The following is a 22975-nucleotide window of genomic DNA, read 5'->3' as shown; positions in this document are numbered from 1 at the left end:
GTAAAGGATCTGATATTTGAAGAGTTTCTCTAAATGGGTGTATTGGGTATGAAATCCAGCGTAGAAATTTACTATTCTTAAAAATCTGTTTTGTACTCTCTCAATTTTATTTATTTGTAATTTGTAATAAGGATTCCAGATAACACTGTTATATTCAACGATAGGACGTACCAGTGATTAGTACAAGACTTTAAGCAACTAAATATTTTTTGTATCACTGAGCAGCCTACTTATAAAGCCTAGCATGCATAATGACTTTGAAACAATATGCTCCTTATGAGCATTGAAAGACGGAGCTTGGTCAAAATAAACACAATACTGTGCAATCTTGGTAATCCAACACATGCAGCTCTTGCATAGCAGGATTATCGAAAATGCCGAGTAATTGGAAACATACAGGAAACAAACACAATACACAGATAGCTTTTTAAGGTAGAATTTTGCAATCAAATGCATACAGTGACACCAACTCTCCTTAGTACTCTGGGTGTATGTCAAGGTGGATAACCAAATTAATAATGAAGATCATGGTTGAAAAAGGCAGATTTAACCGTGGACATCTCTGTGACTCTGCAAAGAACATTTCTTTTCCTGATTTAGTGGGTCATGTAATGAAAACTTCATGCAAATCATTAACTGATGAACACCTGCATGCATTTTATTAAAGCAAATTCACTTAACTGTCACTATTACGAAATTCACTGGACTGAATAACGAACTTCGGAAGAACGGACTTCGTAAGAGTGTTTCTTTCAGGAATCATCGCAAATGATGCATAACTACCCAAAATTCCTTGCCTTTTCAATCTCTCATACGTATAATCTCTTTTCAGAATAGATTCAGAGAATGATATACAAGATTAAATTATATACAAATACTTTAAGTCTTCGACATACAAACAATATGCGTTCCGAGAGCTATGCAAGGCATCGGAAAGAGTGGTCATCCTGCAGAATGCAACACTGCATGACAATTTTGCATTAAACCGTGTAATTACTCAACCTCATATACCATCTTTTGAAACTTCCAGTCTATGTCTCTCCATCAAATAAATCCTATATCTATTCATATTTAGTCTGCAATTGAGTCTAACATATGAAATGTAATGTTGTCAATCAATTAAACTTTTTGGTTTACCCACGACTTTTGGCTTAAAAGCCAACGTTTTTTCCCCTCTGCTAGGGACACTAGTCCTGAAGGTCCATGGTTGAAAAAGGCAGATTTAACCGTGGACATCTCTATGACTCTGCAAAGAACATTTCTTTTCCTGATTTTGTGGGTCATGTAATGAAAACTTCATGCAAATCATTAACTGATGAACACCTGCATGCATTTTATTAAAGCAAATTCACTTAACTGTCACTATTACGAAATTCACTGGACTGAATAACGAACTTCGGAAGAACGGTAAGAGTGTTTCTTTCAGGAATCATTGCAAATTATGCATAACTACCTCATGCCAAAATTCCTTGCCTCTTCAATCTCACATACTTATTATCTCTTTTCGGAATGGATTCAGAGAATGATAAACGCGATTAAATTATGTACAAACACTGTAAGTCTTCGACATACAAACAATATGCGTTCCGAGAGCTATGCATGACAGTGGAAAGAGTGGTCATCCTGCAGAATGCAACACTGCATTACAATTTTGCATTAAACCGTGTAATTACTCAACCTCATATCCCATCTTTTGAAACTTCCAGTCTATATCTCTCCATCAAATAAATCCTAGATCTATTCATATTTAGTCTGCAATTGAGTCTAACATATGAAATGTAATGTTGTCAATCAATTAAACTTTTGGGTTTACCCACGACTTTTGGCTTTAAAGCCAACGTTTTTTCCCCTCTGCTAGGGACACTAGTCCTGAAGAAGGCAAGAAATGATGACTTTTAACAGGGTTCCCACTCAACCGTGAAAACCTTAAAACCGTGAATGAGCCGTGAAGTTTGTCTACTGTGAAAAAACCTGGAAATAGCCGTGAATTTCGTCATAAAGCCTTAAAAATCTCTCAAACTTTTAGATAAAGAAATACAATTGGCTGATCAAAAGAAAAAATGATATTTAAATCATGTTTCAAGGCCGAGCCACATACAGACACATTTATCTCCACACGTATATTCGAAGTGCAATTATTGGTCCTTTTGCCATGATGACACATTGATCTTGAGCCTGTGATTGGAAGACCGGCAAACAAAGTGTTCATTAACCCTGGCGAAAAATTAGACCCTTCTTTACTTCCCTACCTCACTGCTCCCTCCATTTTGCCACACACAACCTTAAGCTAAATTTTGATATCGATAGGTGACGTCATGAGAAATAGCACTTTCATTGCTACGTTTGAATTCACGGCGCCTGTCGCGGTTGATAAATTTTTAGTTAATGTGCGGGCGGTGATTGTTACGTTGTCAATATTTCTGCCTTAAGTGGCTTTTCAACAGACCGTGAATTTGACGATATTTAGAGCGTGAAAACCTGGGAAAAACCGTGAATTTAATAATTTAGTTAGAGTGGGAACCCTGTTTTGAACCAAAAGACGTGAGTTAACTCATAAGTTTTATTAACTGACGACATATGGGCCGCGAAAGTTTTAAAAATTTCATGAAATGTAATGTTTTTATTTCAGAGAACAACAACAATCCAAATAATAATAACAACAACAACAATAACAACATAAACAACAATCCTCCGGAGGAGCTCGTTGAGGAAGTTGCAGCCCGAGATGGCGAGGGAGTTGCCCCTGTTCTGGGCCCAGAGGAAGAGCCAGAGGCAGAGGATGGTGTGGCTGTTGTGGGTGAAGGTGGAGACGTAGGCAGGGAAGGTGGTGTGGAGGGTGATGGCCTGGGCGTGGGAGCTGGACAGGGAGCGGGGGAGTGGAACCATTTGGAGTGGGAGAGGGCTGCCGAGGAGTTGACATGGGAAAGGCTTCTAGGGCTGGATGGCTCTCTCCTGTTCCTGGAGCATGTCTTCTGGGTCGTCTCCCTAAATTCTCTTTTTGTCCTTGTCTTTGCATTCTGCCCGTACCATGTGGGTCATTTTGCTGTTGTTGCACTTAGGTAATTATTACCCGAAGACTGTGTTTTGAATTATCTAGCCTATATGAAATCATTTCAGGGTTGACGTGGTGTAAATACGATATACCCACGATAAAATATAATACACCGATAGTAATGTCGACACTTCAACAAGTTCAGTTTTTTGGATGAATTCTCCCATTGCACTAACATGTTCATCTGTTTTTATTTCTTTCTAATACTTGGATACTTTCAATTTGAGTTTTCGTGTTCATTCGGCTCTGTGTGATGTGTTGGCCACGTCATATAAGTGGCTCTGAAAAAGCTATGACCAACAGCATGCTATGAGAGGCCAAAAAAGTGACCCATTCTTCGTCCAATATAATGAAACCGGCGAGATGATGAAGTACGTGTTTTGGTCATTATGACTGAAGCAGCAGTTAATACACAACTGCACTGCTGACCATGCTTTTGGCACTTTTAGGTCAGTCCTAGAGAATGACCTTTAAGTGTTGAAACCATGGTTGGTAGTGGAGTTGTGTATCAAAGTGTGGGCATTACTAATGATGTTTTATATTTTATCATGGATATATCAAGCCCATGTTGTTGGATTACTTGGTTTGATGCACTGTATTCTCCAGCTCTTAAGATACTTCTGCATAAGTTCAACACATTCTGGCGTTATATGTTGGAAGTTCGACATATTTAAATAAAAGCTGGTAGCACTTATCTTTAAATACTTCTGCATGTAAGAACCGATGTATTATTTTGTTGAATATACTTTAAACTGTTTGACATTGCAATGTCATTCCAGTTTAATGTTTGTTCAAATCAAACTGAAAGTAACCATTTTTCTAATCGAATTTCAAAGTAATTTAAGAAGATGGTAAATAAATATAGTAAGGTTCACTGCTCAATTCACGGTTATCTGGAGAGCTCATTGAAAATAAGTGTTATTTTTAATGATAAGTTTTGAACAGCATTAACTTTCACTAGTCTTTAGATTGATTTGACATTACCATCTATTCAGTTCTCCTTACCCATAAGTGTTTTTAACACACATGTAATTCTTCTGTTTTAAATCCTTCGTCTCCATTTCCAAATATCTCATTCAAGGCCATCATTTGCTGTTCTTCCTCTCCTATTGTCCTTGAACTTCCTCCTCCTATTGTCTTCATCACTATCTCCTTTCTTGATGTTGAATTGTTGTGTCGTCTTTTCAAGGTTTTCAAAGGCCTCTCTTTTATTCTTCATAAAAAATTCTCATTGATCACGTGACATATTCATCCTATCGATATGCATAGCTTCATAATGCATAGATTCTCCTTGTCTCATGCCTTCAATTAGTCTTGCTCATTTTAGCTGGCTCCAGAATTAATCACACCTACTTTAAGTTTATACAACTTATATAAATTATGATTAATTTGCTAGTAAAATAGAAATTTTTTGAGCATTCCTTTAGAAATAATTTTGCAGTTATTACACATCAATGCCTAATATTTATAATTAAAATATAAAAGGTTAATGGAAAACATTTTTGATATGATGCAGTACATCAAAAACGTTTTTGAAAAATTTTCCATTTGTTCTGCATCATCAAAAATTCCTTTTCAGCAACCCACTTTCCACCAAACATTGGTATTGGCTGCATTAGACATTGATGAAGAATAACTGTCATTAATTTATATAGCAGTAAAATCACATCTGGGAAGTGTCCTAGAAATTAATTTGCAGCCAGCAATGCCACCACTATTCAGTGGAAGCTAGCCCATTTATTTTTTCTTTCATTTTTAGAGTCATTGAAGGTGTTCACCTTGAATGATGTTAGTATCTTAATTTTTCGTAGGGCCACATCTCTGGCAGCAGCTTCACGTTTTGAGGGTCTTGTGACCACATTAGTGGGATACTGTGCTCTAGGCATTGCCCTGGCCTTACTCCATGCCCTCGCATCAGCACTGAAACTAGCTAGAGCTAGGCATTTACTTGCTCTCTGCTGTCTCGTAGTTAAGGTAAGGATTGCTCAGTAAATATAAAATTAAATTTTTTATCATCATTTTCTTTCTGGAATATTCTGTAAATTTTATTGACTTATTCACAGGTGTCACTGTTATCGGTAGTTGAAATAGGAGTTTTGCCTCTAGCTTGTGGATGGTGGCTTGATGTCTGTTCGTTGGCATTGTTTGATGCTGCTCTAAAAGACAGAGAACTCGGATTCCGCCTTGCACCAGGAACTTCTCTATTTCTGCATTGGCTTTTTGGGATGATGTAAGTTTTGATTGAATTGTGAATTGGTTTTGCTGTTAGTCGGAATTTCCTGAAGTACTCCTTTTGGCACATGATGACAATTTTTTCAAATGACTTAACTATCACTCAGGGGGGTGATTGTTTTATTGTTAATTTTTTTATATGTGAACATTGTCATTACATCTCTCAAGTTTGAATGATTTGAGGGTAACTTTTGTATCAGTAAATACCAAAGCAATTGCTGCAAATGTTGACTTCATGGACGTAACTCTTTCATATACACCTAGTAAAATATTTACTATGAAATATTCTAAATACATTATGAAATGTTCGGTTGTTACACCATTATCAAATATGCTTGAAATAGTGTTGAGAAATAAAATAGTCATTAAAATTCTCGTAACCTAATGATGGTATTTTGTAAATATGCAACAGTCTTTTTAATGAAGGATTTTCATCTTTATTTCAGGTATGTGTATTATTTTGCCTCATTTGTTCTACTCTTACGAGAAGTTCTTCGGCCTGGAGTGCTGTGGTTTTTAAAAAACCTCAATGATCCAGATTTCAGCCCAATACGTGAAATGATTCACTTGCCATTGATTCGACATGCACGGAGGTATGTATAATGCTAGAAATGTTTACTGTCTTCTTATATATTCAATATCACGTTAATAATAGCTTCTTTGAATGGCCATGGGTCTTTGACGCCCTGAAATACAATGATAAATAGGATAACAGATTTTAGATGTGGTAATTTGAGTAGTTAAGTTTGCAATAGGGGCATAATTCACCAACTCCCCTATTAACACTCAATTTGTTCCATCCAAGCGATAATTGAAACAGCTCTATTTTATTTTTAAAGACTAAATATTTAAGAGCATAAATCGTGCCCAAAATGCCCATGCAGTTACTTTAGGAAGTCAGGGGGGCTATGCTCGAAATTTTAGTCGTGCACGACTTCATTGTCGTGTGCGAGTCACGTGGTACGGAGCCGAGCGCTCTGGCCATTTGGTATGCTCGAAATTTTAGTCGTGCACGACTTCATTGTCGTGTGCGAGTCACGTGGTACGGAGCCGAGCGCTCGGGCCATTTGGTATGCTCGAGCTCCTTGGAGACGTATGCGACTGTCTCGTGCACGACTCCAGCCGAGCGGGGACAGTCGAGCAGTCGAAACCCCTCGAGTTACCCTTCGTGTTTGAACAGAGTGGTTCGCACTTCGAATATTGCATAGGTAAAATTCTATATATCGCATCATTTTGATTTTAGATGATTGAAATGTCGTCAATCTGCACTATTATTGACTTATTTTTAATTTTTAAGGTTTAAATACGAAATTAATGTTTTTTTCTTCTTGTAATTGAATATTGATTAAAGGCACAGCGGTGAAATAAAAACTACGTAAAAAAAACTAATGAATGTCCACAAAATATAGCGAATGGTCACAGGTAGTACCAATGAATTTCCAAGGCATAAATTCAATGAAAATCATTACTAGGTCATAAACCAATCCTTTTTATTCAGAAGTTTAAAAAACTTCGAATATTATTCAGCAAATATATATATCTATCCTCAAAATTTCCATTAGAGAATAATTTTAAAATTTTGTGTAATATAAAATTTTATTTTTCAAAAGAATTCAATTGGAATCACAGAGATCCTCTCAGACATTGACGCCGGTAACGGTGCTCACGAATTTCGTTTTCAAGCAATGCTGAATTTACTTCACCATACTAACCAAACACTTTACGGTACTTAAAAATAGGTTTATTAATTATAAGACCACTCAGTACGTAACGTGTATTCCAACGGAAGAAAAGGGCAAATAAAAGGAATGATTGCAATTAACAAGGAAATATTTAATGATTTATTCATCATAAAACTACATACATTTAATTTCAACACTGGTAGACCTTCATTCCTTCAGCGGCATATCACAAATTTACACCGATCCAGTATATTTAGTCCGAGTCATATCAAAGCTAAGTTGTTTGAAGTATCATGCAAATGGTAACAAAATGCAAACATTAACACTTCCATGAACATCGCACAAGAAATTGATATTAGAACCCGTAAAGTATGTCACACGAGTTCACAATCACAACACTAGCGATGATTCCTTCTATGACATCCACGTAATCTATGCTTTTGTCAACGAATGTATTTTAAATGGCCAAAAATGTGATTTTAAGCGACAAAAAGGTTTCCTAATTAAATAATTACCCTTTTGGAAGTCGTGGACTTACGGCGAACAATGAGGCAAATGATGTAAACAAGCCGTGGCTGAAGATGAACGTAAATTGTTACAATACAAATAAAAATAATTTTGTCACTACTAATCACGAGAGTATAATCATTACAGGCGTAGGTAAACAAGTACGTAGCACACAAAATCCTTTTCAATACAGTTATGCTCTAAAACCGATATATTGAGCACCAAAAGTTAGCGATATTCTTCCATCGACGACTGTTGAACCCTTGAATATAATCGCTTATTTACTTATGCTATAAAAAATCCGATAGAAAAACAGAAAAATCTCCAAACACGAACCATATCGCACCAGCTGGATGTAAGAAATTGAGTCCGCAGTGTAATTAAACATCGTAAATATCTTACACAACTTTGATCAACTCTTTTTAACTTCTTCCCGGGCTGCCGAGTATTCTATGGCGTTTTCGGAGTCTCATTTGTCACACAAATTTGCGGTTGCTATTTGAAATAGCTGTTGTTTACTTCTCGAGCGCTCGTTTCTGCGACGTTGCCACATACCCTTCGTGTCACTCGAGCGACCTATGTCGCGCACGGCCGACTTCGTCTCAAGCATACCGATCTCCGCTCGACTCGGGATACCACTCGACATCACCACTCGCTTTGTTGCCGAGCGCTCGGATAAGTCGAACGGTTTCGAGCATAGACCCCCAGGAAAATCTACTTTGAAAATAGAAATGCGTGCTAGTCATATGGAAGCTGACAGTACTAACCAGGGGCGCAGCTAGGAATCAAGGCTGGTGGGATTTTAGGCGCAACTAGACCTATGGTGAGTGGTATACTCGCCAGGATAAGCTGGAGGTGCAGGGGCCCTCCCCCAGAAATTTTTTAAGATAAATGGTTCAAAATGGTGAGTTTTATGGCTTTCTGAGGGATATTTTATTAATCCTTACACTCTTATATAAGTATATTAATCAAATGAAGTAAAACTGATTAAACTTTAAAGTTTCCCTGAGCTCTGGGGGAGGAGGGAAATTATCCCAAAAAAAATCCCTCTGTGCCACTGGTGCCAACAATTTACCTTGTTGAGTGAATTTATTTATGCATTGATCTGTTCTCTGAGCCTTTATTGAAAGCACATTATAGGTATTTTGTGGTAGTTATTTGATGAATTATTGACAGGAAGGAAGAGGGATATTTGTAAGCTTTGAAGGAATAGCTCACCATTCAAATAAATGAAGAAAATTTTTATTTGTTTTAGGCCACTTATGATGCGAAGCTTCAGTTTACTCACATTTGTGTAGTTGAGTACACTTCAGGAAATCTTAGAGCTCATAGTCATTCATTTGTGAATTCTTTCTTATGAATACTCTCAATCACTGACCGGCATCGGTGTTGCTGGGGTAATGGACCCGACTGGTAACCGTAAGGTTGTGGGTTCAAGTCCTACTTAAATGGATTGACCACCATTGAGGTGTGGATTTATGTGATTGTCAAACAAGTTAAATCTAAGAGAGGACTATCTAGTCCTAAAATTAGCTTGAAAAATAAGGATGAAATTATTATTATTATTATTATCAATAAGGTAGTTTCCTTCAACAAGGTAAACGACAGGCATTGATTGTGAGTTGTTACCTACCGTTAGTGTATTAATAATATGCAAATTATTTGGCTTTAGAAGTCCCAGTTTAGACGATTGGCAATGGTCAATTTTAACTGCATTTGAAAAAGGCCAGTTTGGCACCCATGCAATGCCACTCCACGTGACGTCACTGGGACCTAGTTTCTATACTAGTGAATAGGAGTTTTACATCATCTGAGATAACCAATGCATGCATGAGGCACAGAGCTCAGGGAAACTATGGTCGGAAAGTTTCCTTCGTTTGATAAGGTACAAAATTAATAATCCTTATTTAAGCCAAGCCCTACCCGCTAGCAGGGTGCTCTGCTACCTGATAGAAGCCTGCATCGCAGCGACGCACACATCCTCGCCCCAAGGTCACCTCACTTTGCGGCAGCGGGAACCAGAATGTCATCACTCAGGCTTTTCCTAGCATTCATACTTAGTCGTCGCATTTTCACGCGCTTGAAAATTTTCACTTTTCTTTTAATTGCAAAAAATAGAAATTATCATTTAAAAATCTAAAAGCATGAAGTACGTGATCCAGGAGGAATATTCTTTCGATTTAGGCAATAAAAAAAATAGGAAACCACCCTGCTACGGGAAAGTACTCCAGCATTCTCTCCTGAGTTCTAGTAAGGGAGTGTGTTAGCCTTGTAAGTAAAACATTTGGCTATTGGCTGAAGGGTTATGGGTTGAAATCCTAGGTGTGGGAAATCCCAAAAATCCTCATGACATAAGGTGAACTAGGGAAAGAAACTGGCCAAAAATCGGAAAACGCATTTAACCCAAACTTTCACTTAAATTTCTTGCACTGTTCATAATTTACCTAAAACAAACAATATATTATTATTTATGCAGTTACTCTGTTATTTTAGAGTGCTTCCCAGTGTCAATGAGAGCTTTCTTCGCCAGTTCGCGATCTTTTAAACGGAGCGCGGTCGCGCACTGCAAGGTTTGGAAAACAGGAACATGGTGCTCCCGCAGCGATTGCTTCCATTTTACGAAAGGATTCTAACAGAAATAATGAGCCAGGTTTATCCTAGCATTAATGCAGTAATTCCGATGATTTTATGTCCGATTTTATTTTTTTCATAAAGATCAGGGAAAGAATTGAGCAAGAGTAAAAATCATGCACGGATAATCCACAACCCGGATAAACCGCAGCCGGATAATCGGGAGTCTGCTGTTTATAGGAAGCTTATTGTACTGAGTAATAACTAGAGATGTGCGAATAGTATCCGCGAATACTCGAATACCTCGAATACTAGAAAGTATTCGATATTCGAGATCTCGAATAGTTATGCCAAAGATACCGTCTCGAATACTTTGAATTTCGCGTCATACACTGTCGCTCGCATGTCGTTGGTAGTTGACTCGGAAAAATTAAGAGAACTCTAGTCATTTAGTGAATGCAGCGCCGTTTTAGGCAAGCTGACGAACTACATCAAATTCGAGGGTTAGAGCGGTTAGAGCAGTGAAAAGAGTTTGACGTGGGGAACTGAAATTGATCGGGTGAAAAAAATCCTAAAATCCCAGGTGTCCCCCATCAGGAGAACCTCAATGCCGTGGGATAGCAACATTGGCTCAATTCCCACAATCCGCTATCCCCCTCCATTCAGCATTCACCCCACCCAATCTGACGATTTCCTCCTCTCCGACATCAAACAAAAGGTCCCAGCTCGTGCAGGGATCGTATTACGAAGACCTTAGCTTCGAAAAAATATCAAGTTACCAGAAAATAATTGAATCGCGTTTCACCCTTCACTCTTTCTCCCCCACTGACCATTTTCCCGCATCCATCTTTTGATAAAAATGAAACGAGGTGTTTACCATGTGCACTTTGTGGCTAATAACGACAGGCACTATGAATCTTCCCCAGGAGATGAAACTACCATAGGGAGAACTCAGGGCCGTGGGATAGTGACATTGGTGCATTTCCCACGATCTGCAATCCCCCTCCATTCAGCGTTCGCCCCACCCCCTCCGACGATTTCCTCTTCTCCGAAATCAAACAAAAGGTCCCAGCTCGTGCAGAGATCGTATTACGAAGACCTTAGCTTCGAAAAAAATATCAAATTACGCGAGAACAATAAAAACGTGTCTCACGCCCTCCCCCCTCTACTCACCCCCTGGCCTTTTTTTGCTTACCTGCTTCGAAGTTCCCCATTTCTGGAGGTCAACTGCTGCATGAGTCATCTACTAGCCCAAAAGTTGTCTAACAATGACTTTCGGCAATTGATATTACACTTTCATTGGATTGAAATATTAGTAATGTGCGAGTAATTTAAAAAAGAATAAGACCAAACACAACTTATTTCTGAGTTTATTTAAGCATTTTATGCAGGAAAATAAATGCCGGAAAGACAAAGAAATAGGACGGAGGCTTAGCATTTTGGCGTAATGCTCAAATAGGGTGGTTTCCTATTATTTTTTTATTGCCTGAATCGAAAGATTATTACTCCTGGAGTACGTATTTAACGCTTTTAGATTTTTATTAGACGATATCTATTTTTGGCGATTAAATGAAAAGTGAAAAATTTCAAGCGTGCGAAAACGCGACGGGTAAGTATAAATGCCGGGAAAAACTCCGCGTGACGGTGTTCTGCTTCCCGTTGCCGCGAGTGAGGTGATCTTGGGGCGAGGTTCTGAGCACTGATACGACGCAGGATGCTAGCAGGTAGCTGAGTATGTACCATGCTAGCTGGTAGCGGTTGGCTTAAATTAGGATTAATAATACCTCATCAAACGAAGGAAACTTTCCGACCTTAGGCAGTGTTAATAGGTGATTATTAAGACCATGTTTCCCTGAGCTCTGTGCCTCATGTATGCATTGCTAATCTCAGACGGTGACGTCACGTGGAGTGGCATCGCATGGGCGCCAATCTGGCCTTTTTCAAATGAGGGTAAAATTGACCATTGCCATTCGTATAAACCGGTATTTCTAAAACCAAATAATTTGTATATTATTAATACTCTAACGGTGGGTACCGAATCACAATCAATGCCTTTCGTTTTTTTTAATGAAGGAAACTACCCTATTGTTTACATAAAATTAAAATATTCCATCAATCAGCTAAATTCCTGTTTGAATCCTTTAAAGGAAATCACAATTACTCGCCAAAATCTTGGGTTTCCTGCTGCATAGGCGACCTAGTCAAACATTCCTGCATTCATCGTTTAGTATTCGAATATTCGAGCAATGATTTGATATTCGAATTCGATATTCGAATTCGAGAAATCTGCTATTCGACCCATCCCTAGTAATAACAATTCTTTACCACACAGTCCAATCTCCCTATGTTCCAATGTGTCCATTTAGTATCTTTTTGGAACCAAATGTAGAACCTCTAGTTGAAAGATACATCCAGTATGAGTGTTATGGAGCTTGAAGTGATGTCTATACTGTTTAGTTAGTGTTTGTGTTCTTTACTCCTGGTTAAGAAGCTAGTCCTGTCTGGCCAATACAAAAACATTGGCTATTGTCGCACTTCAGTTCTTAGGAGCCACTCTTCATTGGGTAATCAATGATGAATTTTGAATTCCACAGCCATCATCCTAGTATATTAGTGCTTTAGAAACAGAACTTATACTAACTTGGAAAGATTCCATGAAGTAAGATCTTCCTCATGCTATTAGTATTTTTGTTGACTGCTATTGACAATGTAGTATTTGTGTATTATTGCATTACTATGAGAATCACTCACCATCTTTCTAGTGTGTTATGATCGTAGAAACTCGTCTTGTTTTAGTGTGGAAAGATTCCACAAATTAAGATGTTCGTCATGCAATTAATAATTTTTTTAACTGCTTGCTACAATAAAGTGGTGGTATATTATTTCATCTCTTTGAATTTCAGGCTTATAGCATCAGCTGTGATTTTCGGTACTGTGGTCCTTCTGATGTTGTGGCTTCCAGTTCAACTTCTGAGGACATTGTTTCCATCATTTCTACCGTACACAGTATCAATCAGTGCCACTGATCACCCAGGAGCACATCCAGGAAGTGGTGAACTCTCATTAGAACTTCTCCTTCTTCAGGTCAGCATCATAAAAGTTAGTTATTTTAAGAATTCAGGCAGGATTTTTTCATGTAAGGAAAATACATGGTATATGTATATTAATGTGGTTGTCTGTCTTAATCAGGTGGTTCTCCCGGCCATACTTGAACAGTCTCATGCACGAGTTTGGTTGAAGAGCATTGTGAGGGGATGGTGTCTAGGTGCATCTTGGTTGCTAGGTCTCCATTCGTACCTTCTCGGAGATCCCAAGGATGGCCCTGATGCTCAGCAGGCAGCGGCCGAGCCAGAACCAGAGGCTGGTGATGGAGCAGAGATGAATGAAGAGGGGGATATTGTTGAGGAGGAATTGGTTGCAGAAGAGCCTGAGAATGATGTTGCAGAAGAACCAGTCAATCCTCCACCTCAGCCACAGCCATTTGGATTAGGTCTCGGGGTTGCCCACCAGGTCAGTACCAAGATTATCTTTTTATGGATATCCTATTGGGAGCGTGGTAGGTTAGGAGATTGGGTACAAAGTGGAATGTACACCTTTACTTCAGAAATGGACCTAGTAATTCCTATGCATGAGGCACCTCAAAAAGCTTCGAAAACTTAGCAAAAAGAAATTGTATACCGTAAAACGGCCTGACTTTGCCCCAAATATTTTGACTCCTCACTTTATTTTTTGTTTAAATTGCTCGAAATATTTTTTTAAATTTTTATTTCTTTCAGGTTAGATTGTTGATATTTTACAGTTACTGAAAATCACCGTTTTAGATCAGTAAAGTATTCAAAATATTTTTTTTTGTTTTTCAATAACGTTGGAGCAAAGTCAGGCGGGAATCGGGTGACTTTTCCCCAACATTTTATTCCTATTGTAGCACACACAAGAAAAGATTTTTGGAGAAATGAAACATCATAGGAGTATTTTAAAGAGTTTATATGTTAGAAAGTATCAACCTTAAGACTAGGCACCTGGCTTTCTTTTATGTTTAGAGGGCATTTTACTGCCTACACCAAAAATGAACGAAAATAATGTGTAAGGACATGGGAGGGGAAAGGAAAACAGAAAACTCAAATTCAACAGTAATTTTACGATAAAACATTGAACATTCTCATGAAATGAGAAACTATGTGACTTTTCCCCAAGAATATGTCTGGGGTAAAGTCATTCCGGATTTCTCTGAAAAGGTACGTTGTCCCACAAACTTGGTAATATAATTCTTAGTGATTGATGTGAACAAAAATATGATTTATGCAGCTGATCTATGGTAAATTTTGAGTAAAAAAATTCATAACTCACTTTCTGGAAGCGTCTAGGAGGCCGACAATCACCAACTTTTTACAAATAAACTTTAGTACCACAAAAACACCCTCCTCACAAAATCAACACCACCCTTCACTAGAGCATGCAAGACTACTGGAAAAACCTTTTAATGTCTTGCAGTGTTGCCAAAGAATCCAAGAAAAATAAAAAAACCTCTCCCAATCGACAGCATAGTATTCATTTCCATGAAATGAAACATTGTTGACGGGGTGGGGAAAAGTCAGGCCGCTTGGGGTAAAGTCAGGCCGTTTTACGGTATTGAGTGTTTTATACTTGAAAATTCAGGATAATAATGAATCTTCTACTATTAATTGTATATAAATTCTTGTGTACTTCAGGTTTGTTTCTAATATTAGATAAATTATTTATTGTTTTTGTTATCCTGGTTGTTTATACTCACCTCAGTGCCCTTGTTCAAATTTATTTGATCTTTGGAATTGTGAGAGTAAAAATTACTACAGTGCTAAATAATTTTTAAAAACATGGTGTTCTCATGTGTATTGTCCATAGCTACTTAATGTATTTATTTAGTTTTATATTTTATTTAAATTGTGTGTGTGTAATGTCTCAGTTTCTTTTGTATTCATATCCAACAGGCTCTTCTTCAGAGGGAAGGTCCCCAAAATGTGGGTGTGCAAGTGTATGTTCGTCCTCCCTTCTTTCCTCTACGCTTGGCAGCTTTGCTGCTGTTACTTTGTGTTAGCCTGGTGTTTGCCAGTGTTGTTGCACTCACTTTGCCTGTTTGGCTTGGACGTCAGGCCACAGCCCTGTGGCTTCTCCCTCCAGCCTCTGCTACAACATTTCCGACAAATTCTCCTGGAAAGGTATTGTAAACTTTCTTTTAACTTACATCTAATTTATTTAGTAGAAGGAACTCAAATTTCTGAACTTCATTCATTCAGAGAGTTTTTTCCCAGGCCCTTGTACTTGTAGACACCACCAAGTAAGCATGGTTAAAGGCCGTTTTACACGGGGCACGGAATTGCGTAGGTTAGAGCTGCATTAATTTCTAAAATGGCGTGGAATTGCAGGAATGCATGAACGAAATTAGAACAGGGGCTATTTTGCCGTCTCGCATCCACCCATTCTCGCATATGTTCTAGCAATTCACCACTTTACTCGACGCAATTTTGATTGCGCCTTCGCACGTACGTCAGATTGCACAATTCCATATACCGTGTAAAACGGCCTTAAGAAAAGAGAGTTCTGAACAAGGTTTTAATGCCAGTGGCCAAGGTTATAATGGCTTTGGCTCTTGCTAGATTATCCATACACCTTCAAGTAGGGGAATTATAACTGCAGTTGCTTATGGTCCTTACTGACCAGTGGGAGGAATATGAGACAAGATTTTGTAATGCCTGGTGGCCCAAATCAGCAAGGCCATAGAACTTTCAAGCTAGGAATTGATTAATTATTAGAGTGATTTTGCGTGCCAGGACCTTGAAAATTTGAAAGATTGCCCATTATGAAGTTGTGATTTGTTGAAGTTAGATTTCACACTTGTGGATATTTAGGATTGGCGATGTGAACCCATCTATTTATAATGTTTGATGATGGGAGGGTTGGAAATCAACAGTTTATTTGTTAGATAGTAGCTAAAATGTTGGTGCATTATTTTTGATTGTTAAATGGGTCAGCTCCCTCTCCAAGTAAACCACTTAACTTTGAATAACGTAAGTGTAATCACTTCCAGGGACTGTCTACGTACTTTGTAAATAAATATAAGGGAGGTTTGTGTTTTTTCTGTCTGTTAGATTAGAACCAGGAGAGTAGTTGATAAACTGGTGTTGCTTTGTAAATGAGAAGTTTGTTAATGTGAGGTTCTACTGCAGTTGACATTTTATTACTGAATTATTTTCATTTTTAAGGCTTAGAGTTGGATTTTCCTTGAGTGAAAGCAGTAGTATTAGCGTATTAATGCTTCCTGATTTTCTTGCAGGTTCATGAACTTTATACAGCTGCCTGTGGCTTATACGTATGCTGGGCAGTTGCTCGAGCTGGTGGACTTCTGGCAGGGCTGGCCCTGGCACAGGGTCGCATCGCCATACTGCCTAGGATACGGACTTGCCTATTTATAGCTGCTCGTTCAGCTGTGGCATGCATTTTGTTGCTAGGTGAGTTAAATTTTTAATCAATCCAAGAAAATTTCTTTGTCTTATAATAGCAAGGATTTTTACCCTCGGAGATTCACTTTTAGGTACAGGATTAAAATGCCCAAGTTCAACGTTCCCTGCTGGTTTTAATTTCTGTCTTTTAACAATTTTAGTTCATTATATACGAGATATTTTTTTTAATGAAGTACAATGCCTATATAGTGTCAGCCCAGGGCCAGAGCTATTAATACAAAACTGCATGATTGGATTATGAACAGGAGCCTAGCAATTTGGGGTTTTATGGGCCTTAAGAGGTCATTTTTGCCTAAATGATTGGTTTTAAGTACTTAAGGACAAGGTTGTGGTGATCAGGGAAATCAGGTCTGGGAGTCATGAAATGTTAGGGAAATCAGATTATGGTCATAAGAAAACTCTAGAAGGAATGTCAAAAGAAGAAAATCATGGTTAAATGCATGATGTGTTGCTGCATTTGAGTAGCAAGGCAGTCTTTTTGTTGACCTTGCTGGGCAGCAGGGAGTAGTGCCAACCTGGTGCTTCTTGACCAATTTTTACTACTTGACTTTATTTCACAGTTTGCACACCTTGCTGCATTTCCCTTAAAATCCTTCTTTCCCCTATATAACTGTTCTATCATAAATGTGAAGTCAGGGAAATTTGAAAATCCATACTGGAAATCATGGAAATAGATTATGGAAAGTTGGTTTGACCCCTATACAACCATATCTCATGATAACAGACTAGCATTTCCTCTGGTGATAGGAGATTATGTTTTACGGTAGCCAAGTTACATGCTGAAAGAATCTAAATTTTTACTCTGGCTAGAATAAAGAATGAATGGTGGTTTGTTTCTTTTTTGTACTTTTCAACGTGAAAGTCTCAAGTTTATCACTGAGAAGTGCTGTCCGCCAGCATTGAATACTAATTTGTTCTTTGCGTCAAGGAAGAGAAGATGTAATAATTACTTGAATGTGTTGTTTAACTCTAATAAATTATATTAAAAAAATACAAAACATTGACTTCTTGATTGGTTTATTTTTATGGTGACCTAATTCCAAAGTAACAACAAAGATTAAGTTAATTAAAGAAATTTCCATCATTATTTATTAGTAATAATATTTATAATAACAATTAGTGTTATTCCTTTAATTCTCATTTAGGCTAGTTTGTTTTTTGTTCTAATTACAATTTTTCTATTTTCAGGAGTTTTCCCACTTATGTTTGGACTTTTGTTGGAAGTTGTTGTAGTTGTTCCACTTAGAGTTCCACTCAACCAGACTCCACTATTGTTTGTGTGGCAAGACTGGGCTTTGGGTGTTCTTTATACCAAAATTGCAGTGGCTCTGGTTATGATACTCGGGCCACCAGATTGGTGGCTTCGTAGAGCTCTTGAAAGAGCATACAGGGATGGCATCCATGATCTTTCACTGTCATTCATTGTATTAGAGCTTGCTGCTCCTCTCCTGATGGCACTAGGACTAGCTTTGGCAGTTCCTTATGCAATTGCTCACGGGTAGGTATATCGTAATATCATACGATAAGGTTATTTAAAATATTCAACTGTAAAGATGCAAATTTATATCTAGTGTGTTTTGCCAAAGGGCTTGCATTTGCGGTCATAACTATAAGAAAAATTACACTAACTTTTATGGCAGTGAGCTCTGAAATAGTCTTGTTGAATCTGTTTTCTCCCTTGTTGTGTAATCATATGGCCTTATTTGCTGTATTTTTGCCGCAAAATCCTTATCTGTGGGTCCATGGTGGTTATGGTACTCCCCTAAATTTGAAAACTTTATTGGAAAAGTGTGAAAAAATTGCAGAAACATAATTATATAACAGGAAAAAGCTAAGCATTCTTTTGAAGAAGTTGTGAATCTGAAGAGGGAATATTAATGTAGAATATTTCATCTCTAAGCTGGAAAACCATTTTGAACCCTGTTCACTCGTTGAAAGTGGAGGCTTTGCAATTAAACCGCGAAATAAAATACTAGGACACCCCTGCACTTAAGTTCCAGCTTATGAATCATTATCAGGATTAAATTTAAACTAAGAATTGGATAATGACTACTCATTTCATGTTCAGTTTGATATCTTTCTTCTTTGGAAATTAGTGTCTACGTGTTATTTTTTCATAAATTATGTTATATTATAGGTTATTTCATTTGTGCATTTACTAGAGGATTCATTAAGTCAGTCAACTCACAAGTAATGAGTATAAAATTTAAATGGAGAACAAGTTGAATATTTGGAACTGTTATCTAGTGGGGATGATTTATCCATCTCAAATTTCAATCACACTTTAATGTAATAATTATTATAGTCAGTTTGTGTAATTATGTGTTTGTTATCTTTTCTATAGTTTGGCTCCACTTCTCGTGAGTTCACTGTACAAACGAATTTTGATAGCGAGGAGCATATATCCATCGCTGTTACTGCTTGTAGCAGCCATACTCATGGTCACCTTCCAAGTGAAGCAATTCCGACGTCTTTATGCTCATATTCGGGATGACAAGTATCTAGTTGGAAGGAGGCTTGTGAATTATAACCATCAGCGGAGGAAGCCTAGTGCCAGTATGTCTAGTGGAACCTCAGTGTCATCAGTACCAGCATAGTGAGCAATCAAAGACTTTTAAGTTGCAGTCGTCATTGGAGATGTTCTTTTATGGAATTGATGGTTAAAACAATTTTTTCCATCATTTCCTCATAAGACTTATATTTTTTTCTGCATGTTCAGCAGATTAAATATCAATGTATTGGTATGGAATCCCCAAACATTTTTGTGATGCTACTTATAAGGCAAACTTCCTCCATTTCTGCCTCCCCAACCCATTCCCCCTACTTGTCCTGTTCTTGTATCAAGAATAAATTCAGTGGATATGTTTGTGATTTGTGATCAAGGTGCCACATAAATGCTTCTCATTTTTGACTTTAAGTCTGTGTGGCTCTTAGGCTGATGGCCTCATATCACACCTCATCCATAGCTGAGCAGGGTGAGTTAAGCTATGAGTCATTTCATCAAGCTGTCTTTCTTATTCCCATCCAAAGCCTTGACCATTTTAATGTGTGAATGAATGGATGTATGCGAGTGATTTGCGTGTGGAGGTATGCCTTGTCTCATGCTGCTGTCATTAAATATATGGTTGTACTGCGACTGGCACCTATGATGTATTTAACAGTTGTGTGAAGTATGTGGTTTTATCTTGTGAATGCGTCTAATTGTGATTAACCTGTCCTTTCACTTTTGTCTACGTACAATTCACTTCACTGCTAAGTTCCTTAGGAGTTTTTTTGTTTTATGTAAATTTGTTGATTTGTTTTTCTTATTTTATTTCAAAATGGAGAACGAAGAAGTTCATTCAGTGTAAACTTTTCCTCTTGTTTTTGTTTAGTTTCTTTAGATTCCCTCTAGTAATCACTTCAAAAATGGCACTAAAAAAACCTATGCTTTAAAAAAGCCATTTACATCTCTTAGATGGATATTGCATAATTCTGTAACTCATAGAGCTGTGGTTTGAAGCTTTTTCACCTGAGTGAAGTCAAGTTTTTTATGAAGTAATTTTTGAATCAGTATTTTATGTTTATCAGGTGTCAATTTTTTAAAAAATTATGCTATAACCGGGACTTATTTTTCTGTCTGCATTACCAAATTTAATTTGTCAGGGGCCACAAATTGTAAAAATAAAGATTATTTACCCTCAATTTTTTGTCTTTGTATATCTCCCAAATGATAATTTTTATATAAGTCGAAATATGCCTGGAAAAATTCCTACCTTAAACATGACTGTAATTAGCTGATATTATATTTTAAGGACATGCTTATCAGAATTTCTTGATTGAAGCTTTCGCGGCTCATGATGATTAAAAATAAGTCACATACGGGTGTATTCCGCGTGTCGTGATGGAGATAGCCCCGACGTTTCGCGACCTCCTGCTGGTCACTTTTTCAAGGGAATAATGTTAGGATTGGGTTCTTGCTGCCTTTTTATATTTCAGGTGGGAGGGGTGGGCGGAGGGTGTGGGGAGTTAGGACTGGAGGGGGAAGATAACGAAATGTTGCGGATGACTGGGTTCCAAGTATTGCTGATTCTTAATCCGGTATCTCTATTGTAGTTGTTCTTGTTTTTCTTTATTTCTATGGCCTCGCGGATGAGTCTGGTTTTAAAATGTTTTATCCTCGCGATGACTCTTGATTTTTTGAAGTTGATCGCATGTCCGGAGACTTTGTGCTCCGCTACGGCTGACTTTGAAGGGTAACCCAGTCGAACGGCCCGCTTGTGTTCTTCTATCCGAGTTTTGACTGTTCGTCCGGTTTCCCCGATGTATTTCTTCTCACACGATCGGCAGGGGATTTCGTATACGCCTTCAATTTGAAGTGGCGTCCTATCCCTGGCATTTCCGAGGAGGTGTCGTACTTGGGCGTGTGGTTTAAAAATGGCTTTAATGTCAAATTTCCGGAGGATGTTACCGATCTTATCCGTCCTACCTTTCACGTATCCGTTTCGTTATCTTCCCCCTCCAGTCCTTACTCCCCACACCCTCTGCCCACCCCTCCCACCTGGAATATAAAAAGGCAGCAAAAACCCAATCCTAACATTATTCCCTTGAAAAAGTGACCAGCAGGCGGTCGCGAAACGTCGGGGCTATCTCCATCACGACACGCGGCATACACCCGTATGTGACTTATTTTTAATCATGCTTATCAGAACTTCATCTTACTCATGTTTCTTTCAGACCACCTAATAGTTACGCTCATTAATATTTCAAGTCAAATGCTGTCATCCTCTATAGGAAAATTAGGTGCTTTAAATACTCATTTAAACTAGTAGTTTTGGCATGGTGGAAAAGCTCTGTAAAGGGAGTGAATTACATCTTGATGATTTCCACTGAGTTAATTTTATGAACTTGTGTTTATGTAATATGAACTACTTGTTTAATCTGTCAGGCCAACTTCGAGTGATTTCCACTCTCTAATTTCACAGGCATTATATCTTTCAGGTGAAGTGGACAATGTACCTTTTCACTTCAATTTGAAATGAAATTTGAGTGTCGATTTTCATATTGTTTTGAAATTTTGGGATTCCAATTCAAGTTAAAAATGAAAAATTTTGGCTTGTTACTCAGAAACTGGTACCACATTGCTCCTAAGAGATGATGACATGTCCATCATTCGGCAATCGTAGTGTCTCATCAGCACATGACTTTTCATGCCATGCCATTTCACTCACCGGGATGGGGAAAGCTTGGGAGATACATTGAAGGGCAAGAAGTGTCAATGCTTACCATGGCTATTGCCTGCTAAATATATAGGGTGCTTTTTGGAACACTTTCCTATCACAGAAAACTTCAGTGCACTGGGCTGTGTTCCTGGAGCCTGTTTGCATCCTTTCTTCAGATGGTCATTTCATTTCGGATGAGTTGGTCCAAAATTAGGATGTTATGATTAAATATAGTCTCAATTGTGTGACGCTCTATAGAAATCACCCACTTCTGAAATGTACCTCCCTCTCCAAATGAACTCACTAAAAAAATTCTGGATAAGGCTTAGAAGGCAAATTCAATTCTCCACCCTCACCAGATGATTCAGTGCTTGACTAAAATGGATTTTGTGCACCCTCTCACTGTAAATGAATAGATAAGTCCATAAGCTGCTCATTTTACCTGATTATATTGGCAATAATTAAACTTCTAAGTACTCAAAAGGCTTTTTCCACTGAATGAAGCCGACATGAGTACATGTAAAGTGAGCATGCCATCCACTCAAATGGCATCGGTCGCTTTGAGGGGGTCATCTGTGGATATGGCAATTCTTTCCACTTTCTCATACTGGCTGCTTGATACATAGCTAAAGCCTAAACAACAGTCTGTTTAGACTGGGACATAGCCATATTCTTAAATTAGCATTGATGCATTAACACATCCATTGCCGACATGTCGAATGGGCATGGTGGCTCGACATTGAGTTCTCCGTACGACTGCCTACCAGTTGTTGGGGTCAAAATTTTCTAAGGGAATTAATGGAGACAAGAATTTGCAATCGAGCGCAAATCACACAGGAATGTAAAAACAAGAAAAAAAATGTTTACATCCGTACGACAACCGGCATTTACACAATTTAAAAATACTCAGATAGTAGGATAAATTGAAATCGGGAAGGTATCAACCTCTTTTATCGACATTAAACATAAATCAATGATTATGTAAAATTATAAGGACTGACAGCTCCCAAGGGTCTCCTTAGTACAACCCTCCCCCATCACCCGATGCTATCTTACTTCCCCAAAGCTAAATTCAACTATCAGGGATGCGATTGCAGGTGAGAAAGCCACTTCATTGCATTAATATAGAGTATTGAAAAGTGAATCCATAGAATCCTTAACGTTAACATTGCAAGTTTTCCTCTTTCCGTGTCCCTGAATTCATCCGTGTAAGCCCCATTGGATATGTGAGTA

At 38.0% G+C, this 22975-nt stretch overlaps 1 protein-coding gene across 5 annotated transcripts in view; it reads left to right on the top strand.

Moving 5' to 3' along the window:
- Positions 1-20225, top strand: part of LOC124168759 (E3 ubiquitin-protein ligase MARCHF6) — a 36278-nt gene extending 16053 nt beyond the window's left edge. For 4 of the 5 annotated variants that reach the window (XM_046547032.1, XM_046547035.1, XM_046547034.1 and 1 more), the window contains exons 5-14: positions 2630-3059; positions 4864-5026; positions 5116-5282; positions 5731-5877; positions 12948-13143; positions 13234-13554; positions 15012-15239; positions 16355-16529; positions 17730-18039; positions 18886-20225. In XM_046547032.1, coding sequence (XP_046402988.1) covers positions 2630-3059; positions 4864-5026; positions 5116-5282; positions 5731-5877; positions 12948-13143; positions 13234-13554; positions 15012-15239; positions 16355-16529; positions 17730-18039; positions 18886-19138 — 2390 coding nt within the window. In that variant the 3' untranslated portion in view covers positions 19139-20225. The remainder of the gene's footprint in view (positions 1-2629; positions 3060-4863; positions 5027-5115; positions 5283-5730; positions 5878-12947; positions 13144-13233; positions 13555-15011; positions 15240-16354; positions 16530-17729; positions 18040-18885) is intronic. The other variant, XM_046547038.1, reaches the window with a different exon arrangement.
- The last annotated feature ends 2750 nt before the right edge of the window (positions 20226-22975 follow it).

This window comes from Ischnura elegans, chromosome 12, assembly GCF_921293095.1.
Source record: "Ischnura elegans chromosome 12, ioIscEleg1.1, whole genome shotgun sequence".
NCBI classification, from domain to species: Eukaryota; Metazoa; Arthropoda; class Insecta; order Odonata; family Coenagrionidae; genus Ischnura; species Ischnura elegans.
The sequence above is the reverse complement of the archived record's forward strand: the minus strand, read 5'-3'. Positions and strand labels throughout refer to the sequence as shown.